Source organism: Macaca fascicularis, chromosome 15, assembly GCF_037993035.2.
Source record: "Macaca fascicularis isolate 582-1 chromosome 15, T2T-MFA8v1.1".
NCBI lineage: Eukaryota > Metazoa > Chordata > Mammalia > Primates > Cercopithecidae > Macaca > Macaca fascicularis.
This window is the reverse complement of record NC_088389.1, coordinates 102,414,419-102,438,099: the sequence shown is the minus strand read 5'-3', so window position 1 is coordinate 102,438,099 and position 23,681 is coordinate 102,414,419. Positions and strand designations below refer to the sequence as shown.

The following is a 23,681-nucleotide window of genomic DNA, read 5'->3' as shown; positions in this document are numbered from 1 at the left end:
TTAGCTGGGCATGGTGGCACAAGGCTTGTAATCCCACCTGCTAGGGAGGCTGAGGCAGGAGAACTGCTTGAACCCAGGAGGTTCACGCAGTGCAGTGACGTGATCTCAGTTCACTGCAACCTGGGCGACGGAGCAACCTGCGTCAAAAAAAACTACATGAAGAAATTCTTACTGTAAGTTGCATATTGAAAGAATGCCTGACACTTACCGGGCACTCATTTTGAGCCTGGTACTAGGCACAGCCCCTTTGTACATGGCTTCATTTATAGGATTCATGGTGCATTTCACTCATTCTATTGCTTTTCTTTTGAACTGAAGTACACATTTATGGTATAAAACAAAAGAGTTTACAGTAACTGTTCAGTAAGTGCTTCTTTAGTTTTTCAGTAATTTAGAGTAATAGGTAGAGCTTCAATTAAGGAAAAATTTTCTGCTTTGGAAAAAAATAGTGATTGGCTCACTTGGCCCTTTTTCCCTGTGCTTCATTCGACATTGTACTTTTCCTTCTTGATAATACAGGGCATAAACAAAACAAGAACACCACCAACAACAAAAAGCCCCCAAAACTATGATACCATCTGGCATTAATTTTTTTTGGAAATTCTAACTCTTGTTAACAAGTCTGCATGATGAGTCTTCATGAGCTGTCCTCCCATGATTTATGTGTATTTTTCCTTCCTGAGTTTATATAATAAGATCATCAGTGAAAAGCTCATTATTAAAGTGCTTCTACACTTCCAGTAAATGTGAGAATTTAAAAGAATGCATACTAATATTAAAATAAGAAATGAGAAAGAAAAGATGGTAATTTATCTATTGTTAATGTCCAGTTGCAGATTAGCTTCCAAGTAAAAGCATAAGCAATTTGACACCCTGATATTAATATCTACACACCATGTGTTTTATGGACTCACCATGCATTTGGTGGTTCTTACACCCTAGGGGAGAAGTCCAAGAGCGTATGGACAGAAACTGGAGAGAAAGATTAGGGATCATTAGGCAGATTCCAGATTATTAGTGCTGTTGAAGGGAGGATTGAGCTGCTTCAGGAAGGAACCAGCTTTCTGTCAGTATGTGGGTTTGAGAATTGGCGGAACAGTTAGTAGTGAGGGTTCAGGCAGTGGGTGGGGGCTGGACTAAATTCCCTGTGTGCTGAATCTTTAAATTCCCCGTGTGCTGGGATTCTGATTCTGAGGTGTCAGAGAATGGGAGCAGATGAGAAGTTCTCAGGATCATCTTGGGGTTATGGAATGAAGAGAATGTCTTTTTGAAGTGAGTTTCATGTTTTCTTTGTTCTAACATTCTTTTTTTTCCTTGCCCATATCAACCAGAAACCCCACAGTTCCTGCACATGGGTGAGATCATAGACGGTGTAGACATGAGAGCTGAGGTTGGAATTCTTACCCGGAATATTGTGATCCAAGGAGAAGTGGAGGAATCGTGCTATGCAGAAAATCAGTGCCAATTTTTTGATTATGATACCTTTGGGGGACACGTTATGGTAGGCAAAAGGATTTGATTATTTCTTTGAAATCCTGGTTGCTAAATACATGTTTGAAGAAACTGTCCAGTTTTGGAATGAGAAATAAATGGATATTAAAAGCAAATCATGTTTTGTTTCTCAATGACAATGAGGAGGTTTTAGATGATTAAAATAGAATGTAATGACTTCATTTAGTTGGTCTGGACCTCTAGTTAAACCATTTAAGAATTGTTCCATAAGGAGTCAGATCAATATATTGGGAAGAACCAATTACAGAGACAAAAAAAAAAAAAAAGGCTCTTTGGTATCCATGCATGCGATTTCTGAAAGAATCAATTAGTTTTTTAAAAAACATAGTTTTACCAAAGGGTTAGCAATACTAGCAAGCACATGCAAAATATGTTTCTGTAAAAATATTTTTTGTAGGCCGGGCGCGGTGGCTCAAGCCTGTAATCCCAGCACTTTGGGAGGCCGAGACGGGCGGATCATGAGGTCAGGAGATCGAGACCATCCTGGCTAATACGGTGAAACCCCGTCTCTACTAAAAAAATACAAAAAACTAGCCGGGCGAAGTGGCGGGTGCCTGTAGTCCCAGCTACTCAGGAGGCTGAGGCAGGAGAATTGCGCGAACCCGAGAGGAGGAGCTTGCAGTGAGCTGAGATCCGGCCACTGCACTCCAGCCTGGGTGACAGAGCAAGACTCCGTCTCAAAAAAAAAAAAAAAAAAAAAAAAAAAAAATTTTGTATACAAATGTTTGTTCTGAAAAAATGTTGAGCACTTACTGTATGCTAGGCAGTATTCTATTAATATATACTAATCTGTTGGACTTCTGGGCTGCATTTTGGCTACATGTGTTTTTAAATCACTTTTTGTGCATTCAATAGGCTGTGGTTGTAAGTAGTAGCATTTCTGTTACGAGAATTTTTTTTTGTTTGTTTTTTTGAGATAGAGTCTCATTCTGTTACCCAGCATAGAGTGCAGTGGCATGATCACAACTGACTGTGGCCTCAATATCCTGGGATCAAGTGATCCTCCCACCTCAGCCCCGCCAAATAGCTGGGACTACAGGTGTACACCACTGCACCTGGCTACTTTTTGTATTTTTTTTTTTTTTTTGAGACAAGGTTTTGCCATGTTGCCCAGGCTGGTATGGTATTGAACTCCTGGGCTCAAGCAATTTGCCCACCTTGGCCCCCCAAAGTGCTAGGTGTGAGCCACCGTACCCCGCCTGTTACAAGGATTTCTGAAATGTTGATCAGTACTATTCGCTTGTTTTTAGTAATATGATTGAAAATCTAGTGTTTAAAAATATTGAGAGTGCTCAAACTTTGGATCACAGAAGAACTTTTAAAAATAACTTAAGTCAAGCATCTTATGCGCTAACTAAAACACTGGGGAGAATCTAGAAATAAATAACTATTTATCAGACTCCAATGGAGGTTATAGAAGTGAAAGAACAAGATGAGACTGGGAATGCCCAAAATATTTGAACAAATCAAAACACTTAGCAGAGATCATTATTGCATCTTTCCTGATTACATTTGCCTTTATTCCTAATTGGAGGCTATTTTTATGGCTCTTTAAAGCATTTGCTTATGTAAACAAGCATTTGCTAAATTATTAACTGGCAATCTGGGAAAACAGGATGCAAAAGAAAATCAAATGTTTTAATAAGTATTCTCCTTTGGATGTTTTCTGCTAAAACAACATTTTTTTGCTAGTTCCCCATTCTGAAAAGTATGAGTTTGATTTTAGTACCTTGACTTACAGATAATGAAAAATTTTACTTCAGTCCATCTTTCTTATGTGGAATTGAAACGCATGGGTCAGCAGCAGATGGGGCGATATCCTGTTCATTTTCACCTGTGTGGAGACGTGGATTATAAAGGAGGATACAGACACGCAACATTTGTGGACGGCCTGTCTATTCACCACAGCTTCTCAAGGTGCATCACTGTGCATGGAACAAATGGCTTGCTAGTAAGTAGCCTCACATTAGGTCAACCTGTATTATTGAAATAGCTAACTCTTTAATTCTTATGTCTTCTCAATTTTATATAAGTAAACGGTTTAGCCCCATGCCTTGCTCTATTCTGCCTTTTCTGAGCATTCCACGATTTTTCCATCTGAAGGAAGTATACCTTTCCAACCACCCAGAGTATCCTCTTTTACATTTAATTCAATTTTATATTTTGTATTTTATTATTTATTTATTTATTTATTTGCAATTTATTTTTATTTTTTTTCCCCTGTAGGACCCAAGTAGATTATCCCCTTCAGAGATAAATTAAGCCTGACATTTCACTTTGCCCATTCTGCTAAGGTTCAAACCTCTTTTTCCATTTGTAGTGAACATGCTACACTGGATAGCGCTTGTCACTTAAATCACAATCAGTCTTGTTACCAATGACATTAATATACTTTTATTTCTGCAGATAAAAGACACCATTGGATTTGACACACTAGGTCACTGTTTCTTTTTGGAAGATGGTATTGAACAGAGGAATACTTTGTTCCACAATCTGGGACTCCTCACCAAGCCGGGCACTCTCCTGCCCACTGATAGGAACAACTCCATGTGTACCACCATGCGAGATAAAGTGTTTGGAAATTACATCCCTGTGCCTGCTACTGACTGTATGTGAGTAATTGGCAGAGAGAAAAACCCATGCGTCAAGGCCTTTGACTTTCGGGGAAGAGGTTTTGGGGGAAGTTTTGAGTGGGCAGGAGTTTTTGCGAAGAATGTTTAAATCACCTTGGAAAATTCCTTGCAGGGCTGTTTCGACTTTCTGGATTGCTCATCCCAACAATAATCTGATTAATAATGCAGCTGCAGGCTCACAGGTAAATAATGTTAAAGTGACCTCAGATGTTTTAATGTTTTTCTTGTTTATAAATAGTCTGGCTTATTTGGATTTAATGTCATGTGTGCTAGTGTAACCCAAGCATGACATTGTTTTCTGGTACTACTTGTTTAGCTGAGAGCGGGATATGGCTGAGATGGTATTCTATTTCTCGTAAATTATTTGTGCCCATTAATATAATATCTTTTTTGTGATTTTTTTTTTTTTGACATGCAGTCTCGGTCTGTTGCCCAGGCTGGAGTGCAGTGGCGTGATCTCGGCTCACTGCAAGCTCTGCCTCCCGGGTTCATGTCATTCTCCTGCCTCAGCCTTCCGAGTAGCTAGGACCACGGGTGCCCACTACTACACCTGGCTAATTTTCTGTATTTTTGGTAGAGACAGGGTTTCACCTTGTTAGCCAGGATGGTCTCGATCTCCTGACCTTGTGATCCACCTGCCTCAGCCTCCCAAAGTGCTGGGATTACAGGCGTTAAGCCACTGCGCCCGGCCTGTGCCTGTTATTATCTATGAGTTTAATAAGAGAGATGCCAAAGTGGGAAAAGAAGTGGACTAATCACTAGCGTTATGTTATTTCCAGAGTGTATTTTTGGTGTATTAGGTACAACCTTTCTGGCTTCTCATATTTAAGTCATATGTGGCCATGTAACTGATAATTTCAATTTCAGGGTGTTGATAAAAATAGGCTTAGGTCAGGCGCAGTGGCTCACACCTGTAATCCCAGCACTTTGGGAGGCCGAGGTGGTTGAATTGCTTGATCTCAGGAGTTCGAGACCAGCCTGGGCAACATGGCGATACACCCCCGACCCCTGCCCCCCCCAAAAAAAAAAAGCCAGGTAAAGTGGTACGTACCTATTGTCCCAGCCACTTGGGAGGCTGGGGTGGGAGGATACTTGAGCCCAAGAGGTGGAGGCTGCTGTGAATCGAGATTGCACCACTGTACTCCAGCCCAGGTAACAGTGAGACCCCGTGTCAACAAAAACGCACACGCAAAAAAAAAAAAACAACAACAACAAAGCCCACAAAAAACCTTAGCTTTTCTTTATGAGAATGGATTATTTTGGAGAATACCATGACAATTGTCACTCTGGTCGGGGGCACACCCTTTTGTTGAATGTAAGGCTTTATATACACATGGGAATTTCATTTCCTTGGGAAAGCAGCAAAACTCATTATGATGAATTAAGACACACATGAGAATAAATTTTAAGAGACTAAATGATATTTTTGGGTAGTAGAAATGTCCCCTGGATAAGTTTGGAGAAATTTGTATTTATTATTGAGAGTTTTAGTGTTATTGTTGTTGTTGTTGTTTTTTTTTTTTTTTTTGAGACGGAGTCTCGCTCTGTGGCCCAGGCTGGAGTGCAGTGGCCAGATCTCAGCTCACTGCAAGCTCCGCCTCCCGGGTTTACACCATTCTCCTGCCTCAGCCTCCCGAGTAGCTGGGACTACAGGCGCCCACCACCTCGCCCGGCTAGTTTTTTGTATTTTTTAGTAGAGACGGGGTTTCACCATGTTAGCCAGGATGGTCTCGATCGCCTGACCTCGTGATCCGCCCGTCTCGGCCTCCCAAAGTGCTGGGATTACAGGCTTGAGCCACCACGCCCGGCCTAGAGTTTTAGTGTTACTAAAACTGCTAATTTTTAAAACCTAAATGAATCTTTTTTTCCCCCTGAGACAGGGTCTCGCTGTCTCTCAGGTTGAAGTGTAGTGGTGAGACCTTGGCTTACTGCACCCTCTGCCTCCTGGGCTCAAGCCATCCTCCTACCTCAGCCTCTGAGTAGCTGATACTACAGGCGCATGCCATCACACCTGCTGATTTTATATATATATATATCTCATATATATAAACCATATATATATGGTGGGGGAGAGAGAGAGAGAGAGTAAGAGAATGAGAGGAGGTTTCACTCTGTTGCCCAGACTGGTCTCGGACTCCTGGGCTCAAACCATCCACCTGCCTTAGCCTCCCAAAGCGTTAGGATTACAGTCATGAGCCACCATACTCAGGCTAAATGAATCTTTTCCTTCTTTTTTTTTGAGACGAAGTCTCGCTCTGTCCCCCAGGCTGGAGTGCAGTGGCAAGATCTCGGCTCACTGCAATCTCCCCCTCCTGGGTTCAAGTGATTCTCCTGCCTCAGCCTCCCTAGTAGCTGGGATTACAGGTGCCTGCCACCATGCCTGGCTAATTCTTGTATTTTTAGTAGAGACACGTTTTCACCACGTCGGTTAGGCTGGTCTCGAACTCCTGACCTCAGGTGATCCGCCCGCCTTGGCCTCCCAAAGTGCTGGGATTACAGGCGTGAGCCACCACGCCCAGCCGCTAAATGAATCTTTTAAGATAGTATGCTATCGAGATTGTAACTGTATTGAAAACTGCAATAAAAAATATGAAATTTGCAGTGATGCCTAAATATTCATATTTATACTGCATGGCTACTTAAGTTTTTAAATGGAAATAAATACCTAGCATTGTTTGCCAAGATGAAGCAAAAGATTAGCTGAAGGGAGTATTTATTTGAGATAACAAAAAAGGCATCAGTGGATGATGGTTTGAACTCATGTCTGTTATTTTATTTAAAAACATAAAACATAATCTGAAAGTCTCTGTCAATTGAAGATTCTTATTTGACAGGGCAGAAACCCAGATATTTGATCATTTTAGGTTTTCATTCATTCATTTTTCATCAAATATTTGTTGAGCCTGTATGAGGTTTGTGCTAGAGTTTCTAACTGGAAAGTGAGTTTTTGAGTAAAGATGACCAAGAAGTTGATGCACAGTCATCTTCTGATCTATGTGACATTACGCGTCAACAGCCAGAACAAAGATTTCTTTTAGCTCTTTTTAGAAGTCAGGGCTTGAAGATTAAAGCAAATTGCTGAGAGTTCATGAAAAATAGAAGGTGAGGCTGCCAGATACCCTTACTGTGGCTCCTGTGAGAAAAGAAGAAAGCATTGCATGTATGTTCTTCCTTTTTATTCTGTGAGCTGTTTATTTTCTCTCTAGAAAAACTGTTCCAGTAAAAGCTAATTTGGGCAGGGTTTTTCCTCCCAAAGTAAATCAAACCATTTTTTCATTGTACCTTTCCACTGCCTTTTACAAAGCTCCTTTTACCTGTGTTGACACCACTGTGTTTTAACAGGAAACAGTGCTGCCCCCTTATCCCCGTCCCACTCCCATCTCCATCTCCATCTCCATTGCATCCTAGGATGGTCCCCTCTGCCCTCAGTTTACAGGTTATAGTATGGAGTTTTCTTCTGACCCTCCAGGTCTTATCCTGTCGACTTGTCTGTTTCGTGCCCAGAAGAGTTGAGGTAGCAAACATTTTTCAGAGTAGTTTGTTTTATTAAGACCCATTGGTAAACTTTTATCATGGAAAATGTTACACATGGCATTCATTTTGGTGTGTGGGTATATATATATGTTTTCCATAATTCCTCTCTCATCTCTCCTCCCAATGGACTCCATTTGTTACAGCTAGTAAGTACTTATTAGGTATATTATATTTTAATTATCTCTATATTTCTTATTAGACTATGAATTATTTGAGAATAGTCTTACTATATACCTGGCACATAGTTGGCACTAAATAAATGTGTGCTAAATTTGAATTAATGCTGTCCATTTACACTGTATGATTAAGTTTTAACAAATTATTTAATCAAAGTTCCATCAAGTGAAGTCGTCCTTCACGTTGGGCTGATTTTTAATTGAGTTGTAAAATAAAGAACTGTCATGGGAATTAACATTTTTTCCATTTTTATGTCTCATTTTGAGTGTCAAAAAATTTGAAACTGTTCTGTTCCTATTAAGGTCAGTAATAGTGAAATTGAACAGACAGGGCCCAGCCTGAGACAGCATCCTGATTCATACGTGTGGTGTTTTTTTTTTCTTTGGCAAAAATTTCCCTCAGGACAGGAAGGGCATTAGACTTGTTTGAAAGAAGTCAGTGATCTCTGCGTGCTGGTGGACAGTTGTTTAATAGGCATGACTCATCTATTGAACAGGTTTAGAGGTAAACAGATAAAAACCATATTGCTTAATGGCTGTGCTGTCCTGGTCACATGGAAAGCTAATTTGGTTTTAATTCTGCATAACTTTTAATGTAGATAATGATGGAAAAGTTTTGAAAGTGAATTTTTATACCAACCAATTATTTCTCTTTTGTCCAATCCTGCAAGCAAAATTAAATTTGCTTTTTTAAAAAAATACGTGATATAACCACTTTGAGATGTGTGTATAACTTTTTATTGTCAATTCTGAACCTGCAATAATGAAAGATTTGGGTGAAAAAGATTAAACTTGCTGATGAAGCAGTTAGTTTATGAGAGTGTTTCATAGATATCTGTATAAATCAGGCTTTTAATAAGCTTGTCCTTTCATTTGTAGGATGCTGGGATATGGTATTTATTCCACAAGGAACCTACTGGGGAATCCACTGGATTGCAGCTCTTGGCAAAACCAGAACTCACTCCATTGGGTATATTTTATAACAACAGGGTCCATTCAAATTTTAAGGTAGGCTTCTAAGTTTTAACAATTAGTACATGTGCTAGACAGTGTAAAAGATGAACTATTGTGATTATATTTTAATCCACTTTGTGCTGCTGTAGTAGAATATCACAGAGTAGTTAACTTATAATGAACAGAAATATATTTGGCTCACAGTTCTGAAGGCTGGGAAGTCCAAGATCAAGGGGACAGCATCTGGTAAGGGTCTTCTTGCTGTGTCATCCATGGTAGAAGGGCAAGGAGAAGTCGAGAGAGCAATAGAACAAATTTGCTGCCTCAACCTTTTTTATAATCAGCATTAATCTATTCAAGAGGGTGAATCCCTTATGACCTAAACACCTTAGGCTCTACCTCCCAATACTTTTGCACTTTCTAACACATGCTTTTTGGGGGATATATTCAAACCATAGTAGATTATAGCTGAGAAATGTCAGTTTTTGGTAGAACTTGTCATCAGAAAAAGTAATTTGTAATTAAAAACAGACACCTAACCCCTCCCTGTTCAGGATATATATAGAGCATTCCATTTATACATACCTATTGCGCATACGGGTATGTGCAACACATACATGCACATGTAACCTGAATAATTACATAATGGATTTGATTCATGTGTCCTCATCCTCTCTCTTGTTTCTTCCCTTGCTTCATCTCTTCCTCCCTCTCAGCTTCTTTCCAATCTTTAATGTTATTACCTGTTTCTAGGGAAGTACACATTAAATAATATGCTTCTGGGGGTTGATAAACATAATTCATCTCTTCTTTTGATTCACAGTGGCTGGTAGAGTGTCCTATTAGGCATTATACTAATTATATAAATAGTGAAATACTGCTTAAGAATAGTTGACCTAATTTAAAATGATACAGATCAAGTAACCTAAAGGCCATTAGGAGTTTCAATTTTTTCACGAAATCTGGCTCTAACCCTTCACCCCTGGTGATAAATACATGTGATTTATTTTGTGCTCACAAGGAACTTCAATGTTTTTGTTACACATGTAATGCCCAGATCCTTTACCCTGATGTGACCCACACCACAGTTCAAGGAATACTTTGCATTTATGATACTCAGAGGATCCTTTAAAAACCCAAGTGTGTTACAGTTTGAAGAGCTTGGAATCACTTGATGAAGACTTGAGGAAAAAACTATACAAAACTGACTTTCGTGAGCTGAATAGTTGGTTAATGTTTATTGAAAGTAGCATTTCATAGTAGAAATCCTCAAATTTTCTTAATTGTAAATGGTATAAAAAGCACCTCATTCTAATTGATTTTTTTTTTTTTTTTTTTTTTTTTGAGACCGAGTCTTGCTCTGTCGCCCAGGCTAGAGTGCAGTGGTGCGATCTCAGCTCACTGCAACCTCTGCCTCCTGGGTTCAAGCAATTCTCTGCCTCAGCCTCCTGAGTAGCTGGGATTACAGGTGTCCACCACCATGGCTGGCTAATTTTTGTATTTTTAGTAGAGATGGGGTTTCACCATTCTGACTAGGCTGGTATTGAACTACTGACGTTGTGAACTGACTGCCTCGGCCTCCCGAAGTGTTGGGATTAGAGGTGTGAGCCACTACGCCTGGCCCCATTCTAATTGATTTTTAACATGCAGTAATTTACTCAATTAATAAGAATATTACATTTAAATGACATGAGTGGATGATTAGGTGTTCATTTGTTAAATTTGGAAATGACTGTCCAGGATAATACTTTATAGCCAAAGGAGATTGAATTCTTGGAGTACTCAAAAAGAAACATGTCATTTTGGAATAACTATACACATACAGGCACACACCCACATGTATGCACACACACACACTGGTCCTTATGGCTTCAACTGCTGATGCCTCCTGGGTCTGTACTAGTCCAGGTTGGTCAGGCTTATCCTACTGCCTACTGAGTACCCTTTGAATGTCTTATGGACATAAATAAAACATGTTGCAAACTAAAATTCTTGTTTTTAGGCCCAGACCTATTCCCGTATGTCTGTTTTAGTGAATGAAACTACTACTCAACTGTGGCCTGAACTAAAAATATATGAGCTTTTATTGCTTTCGTTCCCTCACCCACAGAATTTTATCAATTACAAAATGTTATCAGTTCTACCTAGTAAATAATTCTCGCTTTATCTGTTTTCCACTGCTAGTATGGCCACAAGTCTAGATCATCTTTATTTCTCTTCTGGATTACTGGAATCATCTTCTACCTTATATGCCTCCTCCTTTTTTTTTTTTTTTTTTAATCCTCTTTCAATCCATTATCCATGTTATAGCTACAGTGTTTTTTCCTTAACTCACAGTTGGTTACGATGCATTTATTAAATTCCTATTGTCCTGACTTCTGTAGCACATCAATTCCATGTGATCTGATGTTTGCTCCTCTTTAGTCTTCTCCATTATATTTCCTTCCTTCATACATTCTTGTTTGTCCATCAAAGTTTTTTTTTTTTTTCCTGGCTATTCCATGCTCTCTCGTCATCTCCAGACTTTTGTACAAACTATTCCCTTGAGTTATTTTCTTTGGCTCTTCAGCTCCTTCCTCCCAGCTCCTCCCCTGCACCGCCAATCCATTCTTTTGCTTGATTAATTTCTCTCCATCCTTCAGGTTTCAGCTTTAAGAGGTCACTTCTTTTAGGAGACATTCCCTGAATCCTCTCACCTCCACCCACAAAAAAGGCCTCCTCCAGATGCCCTTCTCTTCTGCCCAAGCCTCATCTGCTTCCTTTATCATATGCTTATCGTTTTGGATTGTAATTATTTATTTAATTGCATGTCTTTCTGCTAGTTTTTGTGTTAGCAACAACAAGGATCACATTTTTCTTGTTAACTAATGTATAACACTGGGTGCCTACCAGTAAGTATTTGTTGAATGACTAAATGAGTGAAATGAGTTAAATGAGTAGAAAATATCCAGGAAAGTAGCTGTTTTTTACAGTACCTTTGCTGTTGATTCCCTGCCCCACTTTTTTTGGTAGAAGTGATAAGCTAAAATCTATTTTCATGAATCATTGTATATGTTGTTGTAAGTTGGGATTCATATTCATTCCAGTCCGTTATTTATATTTTTCAGGCTGGCTTATTTATTGACAAAGGTGTCAAAACAACAAACTCTAGTGCTGCTGACCCAAGGGAATACCTCTGTTTGGACAACAGTGCAAGGTAAAGCTGGCTCTATTAAGTCACACCCAAGCTATACCTTGTCAAAGCAAAACTTTCCAACTGGAGCTTATTGTGCTGTTACTCTGGTAACACATTTAAAATGAAGTTTTAAAAGTTCATAAAAGGGTTTTTTGAAAACTACTTATTCTGTTGTTCCAGGTCCTGTGACTGGGCTTTTATCTTATTGAAATATCAAAGAGGCTGATGTTTTTCTCCTTTTTCATGGCTATAAATAGATGCTAGAGAGAGTTGCAGAAAGAGAAAGGAAAAAGAGGAGATATGTTGAGAAAGTTTCCAAATTTGGTGTGGAGTATGATTCATTGAAAAATAAGTTAAACTAAGATGTTTAGTCTAATCCTTGAAAAACCAAACCATATAGAATTTGTTCTTCGTGGTCAAAATGAACACTGCATTTAATATTTCAAAAGGAATGATCCTGAATTTGATAAGCAACCTGGTTCTGGTTCAGTCCTTTGTAGCCTCAGATTACATCATAGCCAGGCTCTAGTTTACTTCCTTTTGTAATCACAAAATGCATTAGATATGGATCCGCATTTCAGTAGAGTTCTCTTACATGCTATATGTGAGCCAAAATAAAGAAAATGTCCCAGATGAAAATAAAATTTTCTGGAAAAGATGGCGACTTAAAGTCATATTCAGTAGAAACTGTACATATTATTATTTTCCATACTTCAAGTTGATTGACCAGTTTATGGAGTTAATAGGGCGCTAGATTTAATAGGCTTTGTTGACAGACACTTAGGAAAAGAATACCAGGGCTGATTGTTCTTCAGAGAATCAAGGAGGAAGCACACCATAGGTTGGTGAGCCTGACTTCAGGGTGAGGCAGATTCTTGCGACACTTTAATAAGACATGAGATCAGAAGAAAACTGGGGAAAGTCTAGTGGGTATATTACTCATCAGGATTCCTCAAACATCAACTTGATCCTGAAATATTTTGATGCAATGATCAGATAGTATTTGAGAAACCCGGAAACTGTGGGCATTTAAAAAAATAAACACAAAGTACTGGATACCTAAAAGCTGATCAACAAATGAAGTGAAAAAATAGAGGAGATAAACTTAAGAAGAACAAAGAAAAAAGAGTATATAGAGGACAACAAATTATGAACTAAGAGGATACTAGTAGCTGGCAAATAAAGAATTCTATCTAGAAAGTTACTGCTGCTTTTTCAGTTTTAAAGAGTTTATTATAATTGGTAGAACTAATGTAGTTTATTATAATTGGTAGAAAGTAATGTCTTCTTTGCTTAGAGTTGCCAGAAAAATCCATAAACACAATTGATTCTCTTCCCTGCCTTAAAAAATTACTTATCTATGTATATATATTTATGTATAAGTATAGTAATGTGTATGTGTATATATGTACATGTATTTATATATATGAATAGAGGAGTAAATATATTTGAGTTCATTGATATTTTAATTAGACTTGACAATAAAACAATTTACTCATAATGGCTTAAGTAGTTCCTTACTAGGTGTGTGTATGTGATATTATGAAAATGGTTATCTTTCTTCTCTCCATTATTTATTTCCCTTACTAGTTTATAATTACATATATATTGATAAGGAATTGGACTCCATTTGGAAATTGCTATTGAAAAGAACTGATTATAGCAGAAAAGTAACAAGAGCTTGTGCATATACTGAACTAGTGTTTTGAATATGCTCATATATATATATTAATGCAATTTAGACATGGCAAAAGTGATAAAAACTAGCATAAATGAGTAATAAACCAGCTCATGTATTAAACACCAGGCTTAGAGGATCCAGAAGATATTTAATCTGTTCCTCAAAGAGGAAGTTGACTCAGCAGTTAATCAGGGCCAGGCATGGTGGCTCACACTTGTAATCCCAGCACTTTGGGAGGCCAAGGCGGGTGGATTACCTGAAATCAGGAGTTGAAGACCAGCCTGGCCAACACGGTGAAACTAAAAATACAACAAATTAGCCGGGCATGAGGGCAGATTCCTGTAATGCGAGCTTCTCAGGAGGCTGAGGCAGGAGAATCACTTGAACCTGGGAGGTGGAGGTTGCAGTGAGCTGAGACTGTGCCACTGCGCTCTAGCCTGGGCAACAAGGTGAGACTCTGTCTCCAAAAAAACAAACAAACAAACAAAAAAAACACCTGTGAATCATATAAGCCTTTCCTTGTGTCTTCAAGATGTGAAAATATAGGAATCCAGAGATGGAATATTTTAACTCAAGAAAGCTCTTGGTTTGAAATTAAGGAAATTTCATCTAAAAGAGTGAAAGGGCATTAGAACCAACTAGTACATTTAAAGCAGAGGACAATTAAGAGACGGTTGAGCAGTGCGCTGAAAACTCAACGATGATTAAAAAAAATCAGGAAAATTAACTATTTTCTATATGCCAAATGGGAAAGAAGATGGAAATAAAGGGTATCAAAGCAAATGGTCAGTTACTGATTATTTTTTTCCCCTCCCTGTACAAGCGCCTGGGTGCTGTGGGGGTGTCGTGATTGATTTGTATTGATAGGAAGTTCAGAAAAGTTGAGATGGTTACAGCAGAGAATCAGATGCTGCCTTATAGTACTCTTTTTTTTTTTTTTTTTTTTGGCTTTCTTTTAGAACAATGTGTCTCCTTTCCAGAACTCTTCCATCTGCTTGGTATTATGTAATGACTACAAAGCTGTTTGGCAGAAACTACAATGCCAGAGAATAGATGTTGGCTTAGAGTCAAACTTTTTACCTCTTAAGTCAGAGCTAGTTAGGGTAAGGGGACTTGAGCCATATAATCTAAAGACGGATATGATACTCTTTACCTTTGCTGCTACTGCCCCAGTTTATACCACAAGTGCATCTATCTGAAACACATGAAGATCCTTCTGACTGGTCTCCTTAGAGTCCATTCTCTATAATCCATTCTTCAAATAAAAGTCAGTGATCTGTTAAAAGAACAAAAAAGAAATTTGATCGCATCCCTTCCTTGATTCCATGCTTCCATTTACTTCCCATTGCATTTCCAATGGAGACCCAGATCTTTACCTAACCCTTGCCCTCCTCTTTATTCTGTGTCCCTTGCTTCTTTCTCTCCAGCAGACTTCCTTGCTATTCCTGAACATGCTAAGCTCTCTCATGCCTAAGGACATTTGCACTTGCTATTCTCTCTCCATAACTGCTTCTGCCATCATATCCATTTAGTGAGCACCTACTGTGTGCCAACAGCTGTGGTGTTAGCATTAAGCAAATGGTATTTCCTCACTGGTTGAAAATCTCTACCTGCTGAATTGGTTTTTGAAAAGCTGTGATTTTTTTTTCTTCCATTTGTTTTGTAAGATTAAGATAAAAATGATTTTTTTTTTTTTAAATAGGTGGCCTTATGGGGCCATTTGAGTATTTGATTATCATGTATTTGAGTATTTGAGCATGATGGGGCTGTTTGAATATTTGAGTTGTTGTAGTGGACAGTTTTTGACACCAAGTGTTTTGACCTTTTCACTAAGGTCCTTTTAACTGTTTTAGAGAGAAGAAAAAGAAAAGGTGAAGTTCAGTCTTTATAATAAATATGTTAATTAAATGCAGTCTGGCCGGGCGCGGTGGCTCACACCTGTAATCTCAGCACTTTGGGAAGCTGAAGTGGGTGGATCACCTGAGGTCAGGAGTTCAAGACCAGCCTGGCCAACATGGGGAAATCTCATCTCTACTAAAAATACAAAACTTAGCTGGGCATGGTAGCATCTGCCTGTAGTCCCAGTTACTTGGAAGGCTGAGGCAGGAGAAATGTTTGAACCTGGGAAGCAGAGGTTGCAGTGAACCAAGATTGTGCCACTGCACTCCAGCCTGGGTGACAGAGTGAGACTCTGTCTCAAAAAAAATAAAACGTAAAATATAAAAAAATACAGTCTATTTTAAATTTAGGCATTTTAATGATATTAAACTCAGTTTTGTCTATATGTAAACACTTAACCAGCATACAACTCAAATTATACTCTAGTTCACATATATGTATGTTGAAATATATTATTAATTTATTAAATAAGTTTATATTAGTAACATGTACCTTAAGGATTTGTAAAGACATGCCAGACTTCTTGATCTGGGTGTTTTTGGAAATGATTTTTATGCAATAATATTCTGCAGTGTCCATTTTAATTGATTTTTCAAAAACGAACTAAGAAGATATAAAAGCAGTTGGTTCTCTGGAAACTTGTGTGTAAATAAATGTAATTTCTTCTTTGAATCTTTAAAATGTAAGTTAGTTGTATCTTAAGAATTTTTCATTTGTTTTGGTCAAATTTAAATTCTGCTTCTTGACAGCTAATTCCTATGGCTTTTGTATTACATTTTTAAAAATTCTTTTTTTATCCCCTAGATTTCGACCTCATCAGGATGCAAACCCTGAAAAACCACGTGTTGCTGCTCTAATCGACAGGCTCATTGCTTTTAAAAATAATGATAATGGAGCTTGGGTCAGAGGAGGAGATATTATCGTTCAAAATTCAGCGTGGGTATTCTCAACCAAGTTATTATATGATGACACTGATGTATTTTCAGATTTTTTTTAAAGCCGGTAGCATGAAAGCACAGTGATGATTCTTGGAATCATATTATTATTATTATTATGAATAGACAGGACAAGCTCTAAGGAAGTATGCTAGAGTTAAAAGACTACAAATGTTTGAAGTAGTCTCATTCTGGTGCCTTTTTTTTTTTTTTTTTTTTTTTTTTTTTGAGACAGAGTCTCGCTCTGTCGCCCAGGCTGGAGTGCAGTGGCCGGATCTCAGCTCAATGCAAGCTCCGCCTCCCGGGTTTACGCCATTCTCCTGCCTCAGCCTCCCGAGTAGCTGGGACTACAGGCGCCCGCCACCTCACCCGGCTAGTTTTTTTTAATATGTTTAGTAGAGACGGGGTTTCACCGTGTTAGCCAGGATGGTCTCGATTTCCTGACCTCGTGATCCGCCCGTCTCGGCCTCCCAAAGTGCTGGGATTACAGGCTTGAGCCACCGCGCCCGTCCTTTGGTGCTTTTATTGGAACAGAACTTGTCCAGTGACATGAGAGTTTTTGATGAAATTGAACAGAAACCGGGAATTTAACTTGATATAACAAGTATGGTCTTTGTCAGAGAGCTAAATAAAACTACCTGGATCTTTTCCCTTCATCTTGAAAACTCCTTAGTTTTTCTGATGCTCTTCTATTGCCATTCAAAATAAAAGCTTTATAATTCCACCTAAGTAATTATGTCTTAACTACCTGGATCTTTTCCCTTCCTCTTGAAAACTCCTTAGTTTTTCTGATGCTCTTCTATTGCCATTCAAAATAAAAGCTTTATAATTCCACCTCAGTTGACTTATGCCTTAACATGACTTGAGGCAGTAAGTATCTCACTTTTTTTCCCATTTGTATAATTTTAGGAGTGGTCTCATGCATGTTAAGCTAAGATTTAGTGTTCAACAGTCTAGAAAAATGTGTGTGTGTATTTTTTTTTCTGGCACTAAAATTAGCTTCTTGGCATTTCACGTCATTTCTGCCTTTTTTCATTCAAAAACCTGATATTGTGTTGAAGCTGTAGAAATGGCTTCAGAATCATATACCACAGTCTAATTGTTTTAAAAACATAGTTATGAAAATAATAATTATAGCTAATACTTTGATACACTGCTTACTGTTTGCCAGGCACTGTTCCAAACATTAGAAATTATTATTTTTTGAGACAGGTTCTTGCTCTGTCACCAGGCTAGAGTGCAGTGGTGCAGTCATAGCTCCCTGCAGCCTCAACTTTCTATGCTCCAGCAATCCTCTCACCTTAGCCTCCCGAGTAGCTGGGACCACAGGCATGTGCCACAACTCCCTGCTAATTTTTAAATTTTTTGTGGAGACAGGGTGTGCCTGTGTTACCCATGCTTGTCTTGACTTCCTGAGATGAAGCGATTTTCCTGCCTCAGCTTCCCAAAGTGTTGGGATTACAGGCATGAGCCACTGCACCTCACCAACACTAGAAATTATTTAGTATGTTTAATACTCTCAAGAATCCTATGAGGAAGGTTATATTTTCATTTCAACTTATAAATGGGAAAAGTGAGAGATAGAGGTTGAGTAGCTTGCCGAAAGTCACACAGCTATAATTGGCAAAGCCAGGATTTGAACTGGGTGCCGTCACTGCATATTCTGTGCTCCTAGTTATTGTGAAATCAGATTTTTGTGTGGTAGTGTAGAGAGTAAATATTGGGACCTCCTGGATTTCATGATAATTAAATATTGAGAGAATTACCTCTTTTTACATAATATGGTGAATTAAAATATTCTTCACTTTCTTTTCTTTTACAGATTTGCAGATAATGGAATAGGACTGACCTTTGCCAGGTTTGTAATTGCTTAAAAATACTTATTTTAAAGCTTTAAGTTAAATAACCCTTGATTTTTTTTTTCTGATAATACACAGGAATGTTTTATCATTTTTTAACATAAAAAAATTAGCACCCTCTTCCTGATACCACTAGAGGGCCAAAAATACATTTTTTCTTGATTAATTGAATTCATACCAAAGTACTAGGTTAATATAGCTGGAATTTCACAGAAGGATAATTTTTGCTTGGAAGAAAACACTTTTGATTTAGACTAAAGTTCTTAAAAAGTAGGGGAAAAAAGGAAGGGAGTAAAAGTAGGGAGAAAATTAAAAAACTAATATTTTCTTTCTTATAAGCTGCTCTAATTTAGCAACAGTCTTTAAGAACTAAACTTTTTGTTCTATATGTTTTTCTACAGATAATAGTCATTCTAGTTGTCATGCTAAACACACTTGTCATTTAATTCTTATAGTCAGGACAAGTTTGTTCTCCTCATTTTCAGTGTTGTTGCCTGAGACTAGAGCAATCAATTATTGCTGCTAAATTAAAGTTTGTTTATATGTAGTTTGTAAATCATGTTTTAATTCATATGAGGGCTGGGCATGGTGGATCAGAGGTCAGGAGATCAAGACCATCCTGGCTAACATGGGGAAACCCCGTCTCTACTAAAAATACAAAAAAATTAGCCGGGTGTGGTGGCAGGCACCTGTAGTCCCAGCTACTCGGGAGGCTGAGGCAGGAGAATGAGGCGTGAATCCGGGAGGCAGAGCTTGCAGTGAGCTGGGATGGTGCCACTGCACTCCATGCTGGGTGACAGAGCAAGACTCCATCTCAAAAAAAAAAAAAAAAAAAAAAATTAACCAGGCATAGTGGCATGCCTGTAATCTTAGCTACTCTGGAGGCTGAGGTGGGAGTATCTTGTGAGCGCAAGAGTTCAAGGTTGCTGTTCCAGCCTGACCAACAGAATGAGACCCTGTCTCTTAAAAAAAAAAAATTATATATATATATATTTACATATATGTGTGTATATATATAGTAAGAGGGGGATATGTATGTATATATATTAAACTATAAGTAGGTACAGGTATTTTTATAGTTTAAAAGCAATTTCAAGGCTGAGTGTGAGGGCTCATGTCTATAATCCCAGTATTTTGGGAGGCTAAGGCAGGAGGATCACTTGAGGCCAAGAGTTCAAGACCAGCATGGGCCACATAGCAAAACCCCATCTCTACAAAAATTTTAAAAAATTAGCTAGGTGTGGTGGCAGGCATGTGTGGTCCCAGCTACTTGGAAGGCTGAGGTGAGAGGATTATTTGAGCCCAGCAGGTCAAGGCTGCAGTGAACCATGTTTTTGCCATTGTACTCCAGCTTGGGCGACAGAGCAAGAACCTGTCTGAAAAAAAAAAAAAAAAGCAGTTTCTGAAGACTTGTGAATATGTATGAGAAAAAGCTATTGACTTCTTTTAAAACTTTTAGCTTTTCAGTTATAGCATGCCTACGTTTGGGAATACATTTAAACTTTCTAGAGAAATGTAGCTAATGATTGTTCTCATGTTAACAGTGATGGAAGCTTTCCAAGTGATGAAGGTTCCAGCCAAGAGGTATCTGAATCTCTCTTTGTTGGGGAGAGCAGGAATTACGGCTTTCAGGGTGGTCAGAACAAGTATGTAGGCACTGGAGGAATAGACCAGAAGCCTCGGACATTACCCAGGAACAGGTAAGCATTGCTTTAGCTGTAAAGTGTCAAATGTAAGCAATAAAGGAAAACCTAATCCTCAGGGGAGTTTCTGTAATAATCCTGGATGGCTTGGTTCCTACTGTGAAACTCTTCCTATTTTATTATTTATTACTACTACTACTACTACTATTATAATTATTATGTGTATTATCCTCCTGAAATTTTGGAGCATTAGTTATTAAACATTTCATAGATTTAATTATCAATTTTATAACAAAGAAACCTGTCTTGTTTCTCATTCCTTATATAAGACCTTATATAAACTGTTTTCTTCTTCCTTCTTGAGCCATAGAAAGTTGCCAAACCCTAAACTATGACGTTAGGTCAGTTTTTCCTCAATGTGTGTTGTTGGTTTTCAGAAATAGCTACTGGAAAAAGGAAATTACCTACTGGAAAGAGTCCTAGGAAATGAGAGTTGATCGATGCCAAAGTTACCTCAAACCCCCTCCACGGCTGTCTAATTAATGGCGGTTTAGATGTTGAAGGGAACAGCTAGGCTCTTGGCATGTTTTCTGTCGTCATCATCATCACAGAGTCATTAAAATTGTACTTAGCACGTCTTCAAAGCTTTAAGGAAACTATTAACTAATAATTCATATCTCAGTTCTGAGGCACAGTTTGGACTTCTCATTTTACTTGTGAGAAAACCAGGTAGAAAAATATTCAACAGTGTTTTTAGGCCTCACATCTGAGCCCATGTCATAATTCTTCAACAATCAACTCCCCTAGAGGAGTACTATTGCTGGATGTTGGGCTGGAACAGGGCAGAGGAATGGGGCAAACAGACTGCTAGCTTTGGGGAGTAGTGGTGCAGAGCGAGGACTCGGAGGAGAGCTGTACTATTTTCTGGAGAAAGGTCACTAGGCTTGGCTGCTCACCTCTTGTGCTTGTCGTTGTGGAATATTGAGCACTGCTATGTGCTACACTCTGTGTGGAGCTCCTGTTAGCCCTTAGAAGCCACTGGGAAAAGAACCTCATGGATGTTTTCATTGCTAACGTGTATTAAATGCTTATGATATGTCAGGCCCTGTTGTAAATATATTTACTTAATCCTCACAAAGCTCAATGAGATAGGCACTGCCAGCATCCTGTTTTACAAATGAGTATCTTACTAAAGGTAGAGGAGGTGGAATTCAAACCCAGTTAGGTTGTCTTCAGTGCTGTGCTCTTCACAATTAGGCTCTCGCTGCTGCTTCTAACGTGTAGATTTTTTAAAAAGCTGTATTGGTTGGCATATGGGCTGCAATGTCATGGTGGCCAAATCAATTCCACTCTGTGTTTTATATCGACCTCCAGTTTTGTTTCAAAATGCTTTTTGCTGTTTGGTAAGGAGGATTTTCCAAAATCAAAATTTCTCATTGATTAATGGAATCTGCTTTAATCTTATTATATCTTTACAACCTGTGTTAGTCCATTTTCACACTGCTGATAAAGACATACCTGAGACTGGGCAATTTAAAATCAAAAGAAAGAGGTTTATTGGACTTACAGATCCACACGCCTAGGGAGGCCTCACAATCATAGCAGAAGTCAACGAGAGCAAGTCACATCTTACGTGAATGGCAGCAGGCAAAAAGAGAGAGCTTGTGCAGGGAGACTCCTGTTTTTAAAACCATAAGATCTCGTGAGACCCATTCGCTATCATGAGAACAGCACGGAGAAGACCCGCCCCCATGATTCAATCATCTCTTAATGGGTCCCTCCCACAACACGTGGGAATTATGGGAGCTACAAGATGAGATTTGGGTGGGGACACAGAGCCAAACCATATCACAACCTTTTCTACAGGGGAGAACCATGTTGAGATGTACGCTTAGAAATATTAAATACATCATGATGTGAAGGTTTTTAACTAGGCTATTTGGTTTTCTTGCTAGCATATATGCTTTTGCTGTAAAACATTGCCTAGTTGTAGAATAATTAGTTGCTATAGAGATCCTCTGCCATGCAGTTAAAGAATTAATAGGAGAGGAACTTAAGGAATTCAGAATATTACCAGTTCCTATACATTAAGTATGGTTATTGATTTATGATTAGTAGGCTAAGGAGTTTGTGTTTGAACAGAAAGGGGAAAATGAATAAAACAAAATTCTCAGTCTAGCTAAACCTGTTGTCATGGTAAGCCTTGAGGGCTCATGCTTTCACACTTTTAAGTGTATCATTTTACCTTTGTACTGTCATTTAGTGGCTTAAGAGTCAGTTCCCTGCCTAAGCAAAGGCTTGTCTTTTGTTCTCATGGCTGGAGATTTGGAAACAAAGACCAAAGTACCTGAGGTTCCAAATAAAAGATCTTAACTGAGTTGATTCTAGGAAAACAAAGTCACCTCTTCAGAGAGGCCTCCATTCTGTCTAAAATAGCATCTTTCTCCCCACCCAATCCATCATAATGTCGTGTCTTATGGTCTCTATAGCACTTATTTTCTGAAATGATCCTTTGTTTTTCTGTTTGTCTTTCCCACTATAGCGTATGTTTCATTTGATCAGGGATCTTGTTTTGGTTCCCATTGTATCCTAGAATTTTGCATAGTGCATACAGGATATTTAGCTGTATTCATAAAACAAGTAAATGAAGTGCTGCTAAGGGGACAGCCCATGTGCATTAAACAAAATCTTGTATTTCCACAGGACATTCCCAATTAGAGGCTTTCAGATTTATGATGGGCCCATTCACCTCACCAGGAGCACTTTCAAAAAGTATGTGCCAACTCCAGATAGGTACAGCAGTGCAATTGGCTTCCTCATGAAGAATTCCTGGCAGATAACCCCCAGGAATAATATCTCCCTCGTGAAGTTTGGTCCACATGTAAGTATGTTCTGTCGTTCCTATGTAGTGACTATGCTGAGAAAAGGAGGGATAGACAAGAATGCAAAGGATTTGCACTGAGTCTGTATAAGTGGGAGGAAAAACACACACAGAGGCAGCTCCTAATTCCATGCACACTCTCCCATTGAGTTCAAGGTGAGAACAGAAGTCCCGTGTGACTTGGGGTATGTTTGACATTCAAGTCATACCTTGATAGGGAAAATGACTTCAAGAGATAATACAGAAATTGTAGAGTTTCATAGGAACAAGAGCATATACAATTTTGGAAAATTCAGTGAAATATGCTGGTTGTGTAGTCCATTTCCACTAAGAGATTTGGGTCCTTCCTGCTATTTTACTTGTCTGAGGGCTATTCTTCTGGGGAACTAGAGGATAAGAGGTTGGGAATAAAGCAGAATACTGTGACAGTGTGATACCAATTAGGTTATTTCTTTTTTCTTTTCTGTTTTTTTTCCTTTGAGGCAGGGTCTCACCCTGTCACTCAGCAGTGATGTGAATGGTGGCACAATCATGGCTCACTGCAGCCTCAACCTCCTGGGCTCAAGCCATCCCCCACCTCAGCTCCCTAAGTAACTGGGTCTACAAGCATATGCCACCACATCTGGCTACTTAATTTTTTTTTTTTTTTAAATAGAGAAAGGGCCTCATTAACCTGGGCTGGTCTTTAACTCCTGGCCTCAAATGATCCTCTCAACTTGGCCTCCCAAAGTGTTGGGAATATAGGTGTGCGCCACTGCACCTGGCTGAAATTGGGTTACTTCTGATATAAACTGTTGGA

At 38.7% G+C, this 23,681-nt stretch overlaps 1 protein-coding gene across 4 annotated transcripts in view; it reads left to right on the top strand.

Moving 5' to 3' along the window:
* Positions 1 to 23,681, top strand: part of CEMIP2 (cell migration inducing hyaluronidase 2) — an 87,233-nt gene that overhangs the window by 35,906 nt on the left and 27,646 nt on the right. For all 4 annotated transcript variants that reach the window (XM_015437275.3, XM_005581919.4, XM_005581918.3 and 1 more), the window contains 10 exons: positions 1,332 to 1,501; positions 3,254 to 3,463; positions 3,919 to 4,124; positions 4,258 to 4,327; positions 8,735 to 8,863; positions 11,917 to 12,005; positions 16,369 to 16,500; positions 18,322 to 18,357; positions 19,903 to 20,058; positions 22,705 to 22,882. In XM_015437275.3, coding sequence (XP_015292761.1) covers positions 1,332 to 1,501; positions 3,254 to 3,463; positions 3,919 to 4,124; positions 4,258 to 4,327; positions 8,735 to 8,863; positions 11,917 to 12,005; positions 16,369 to 16,500; positions 18,322 to 18,357; positions 19,903 to 20,058; positions 22,705 to 22,882 — 1,376 coding nt within the window. The remainder of the gene's footprint in view (positions 1 to 1,331; positions 1,502 to 3,253; positions 3,464 to 3,918; positions 4,125 to 4,257; positions 4,328 to 8,734; positions 8,864 to 11,916; positions 12,006 to 16,368; positions 16,501 to 18,321; positions 18,358 to 19,902; positions 20,059 to 22,704; positions 22,883 to 23,681) is intronic.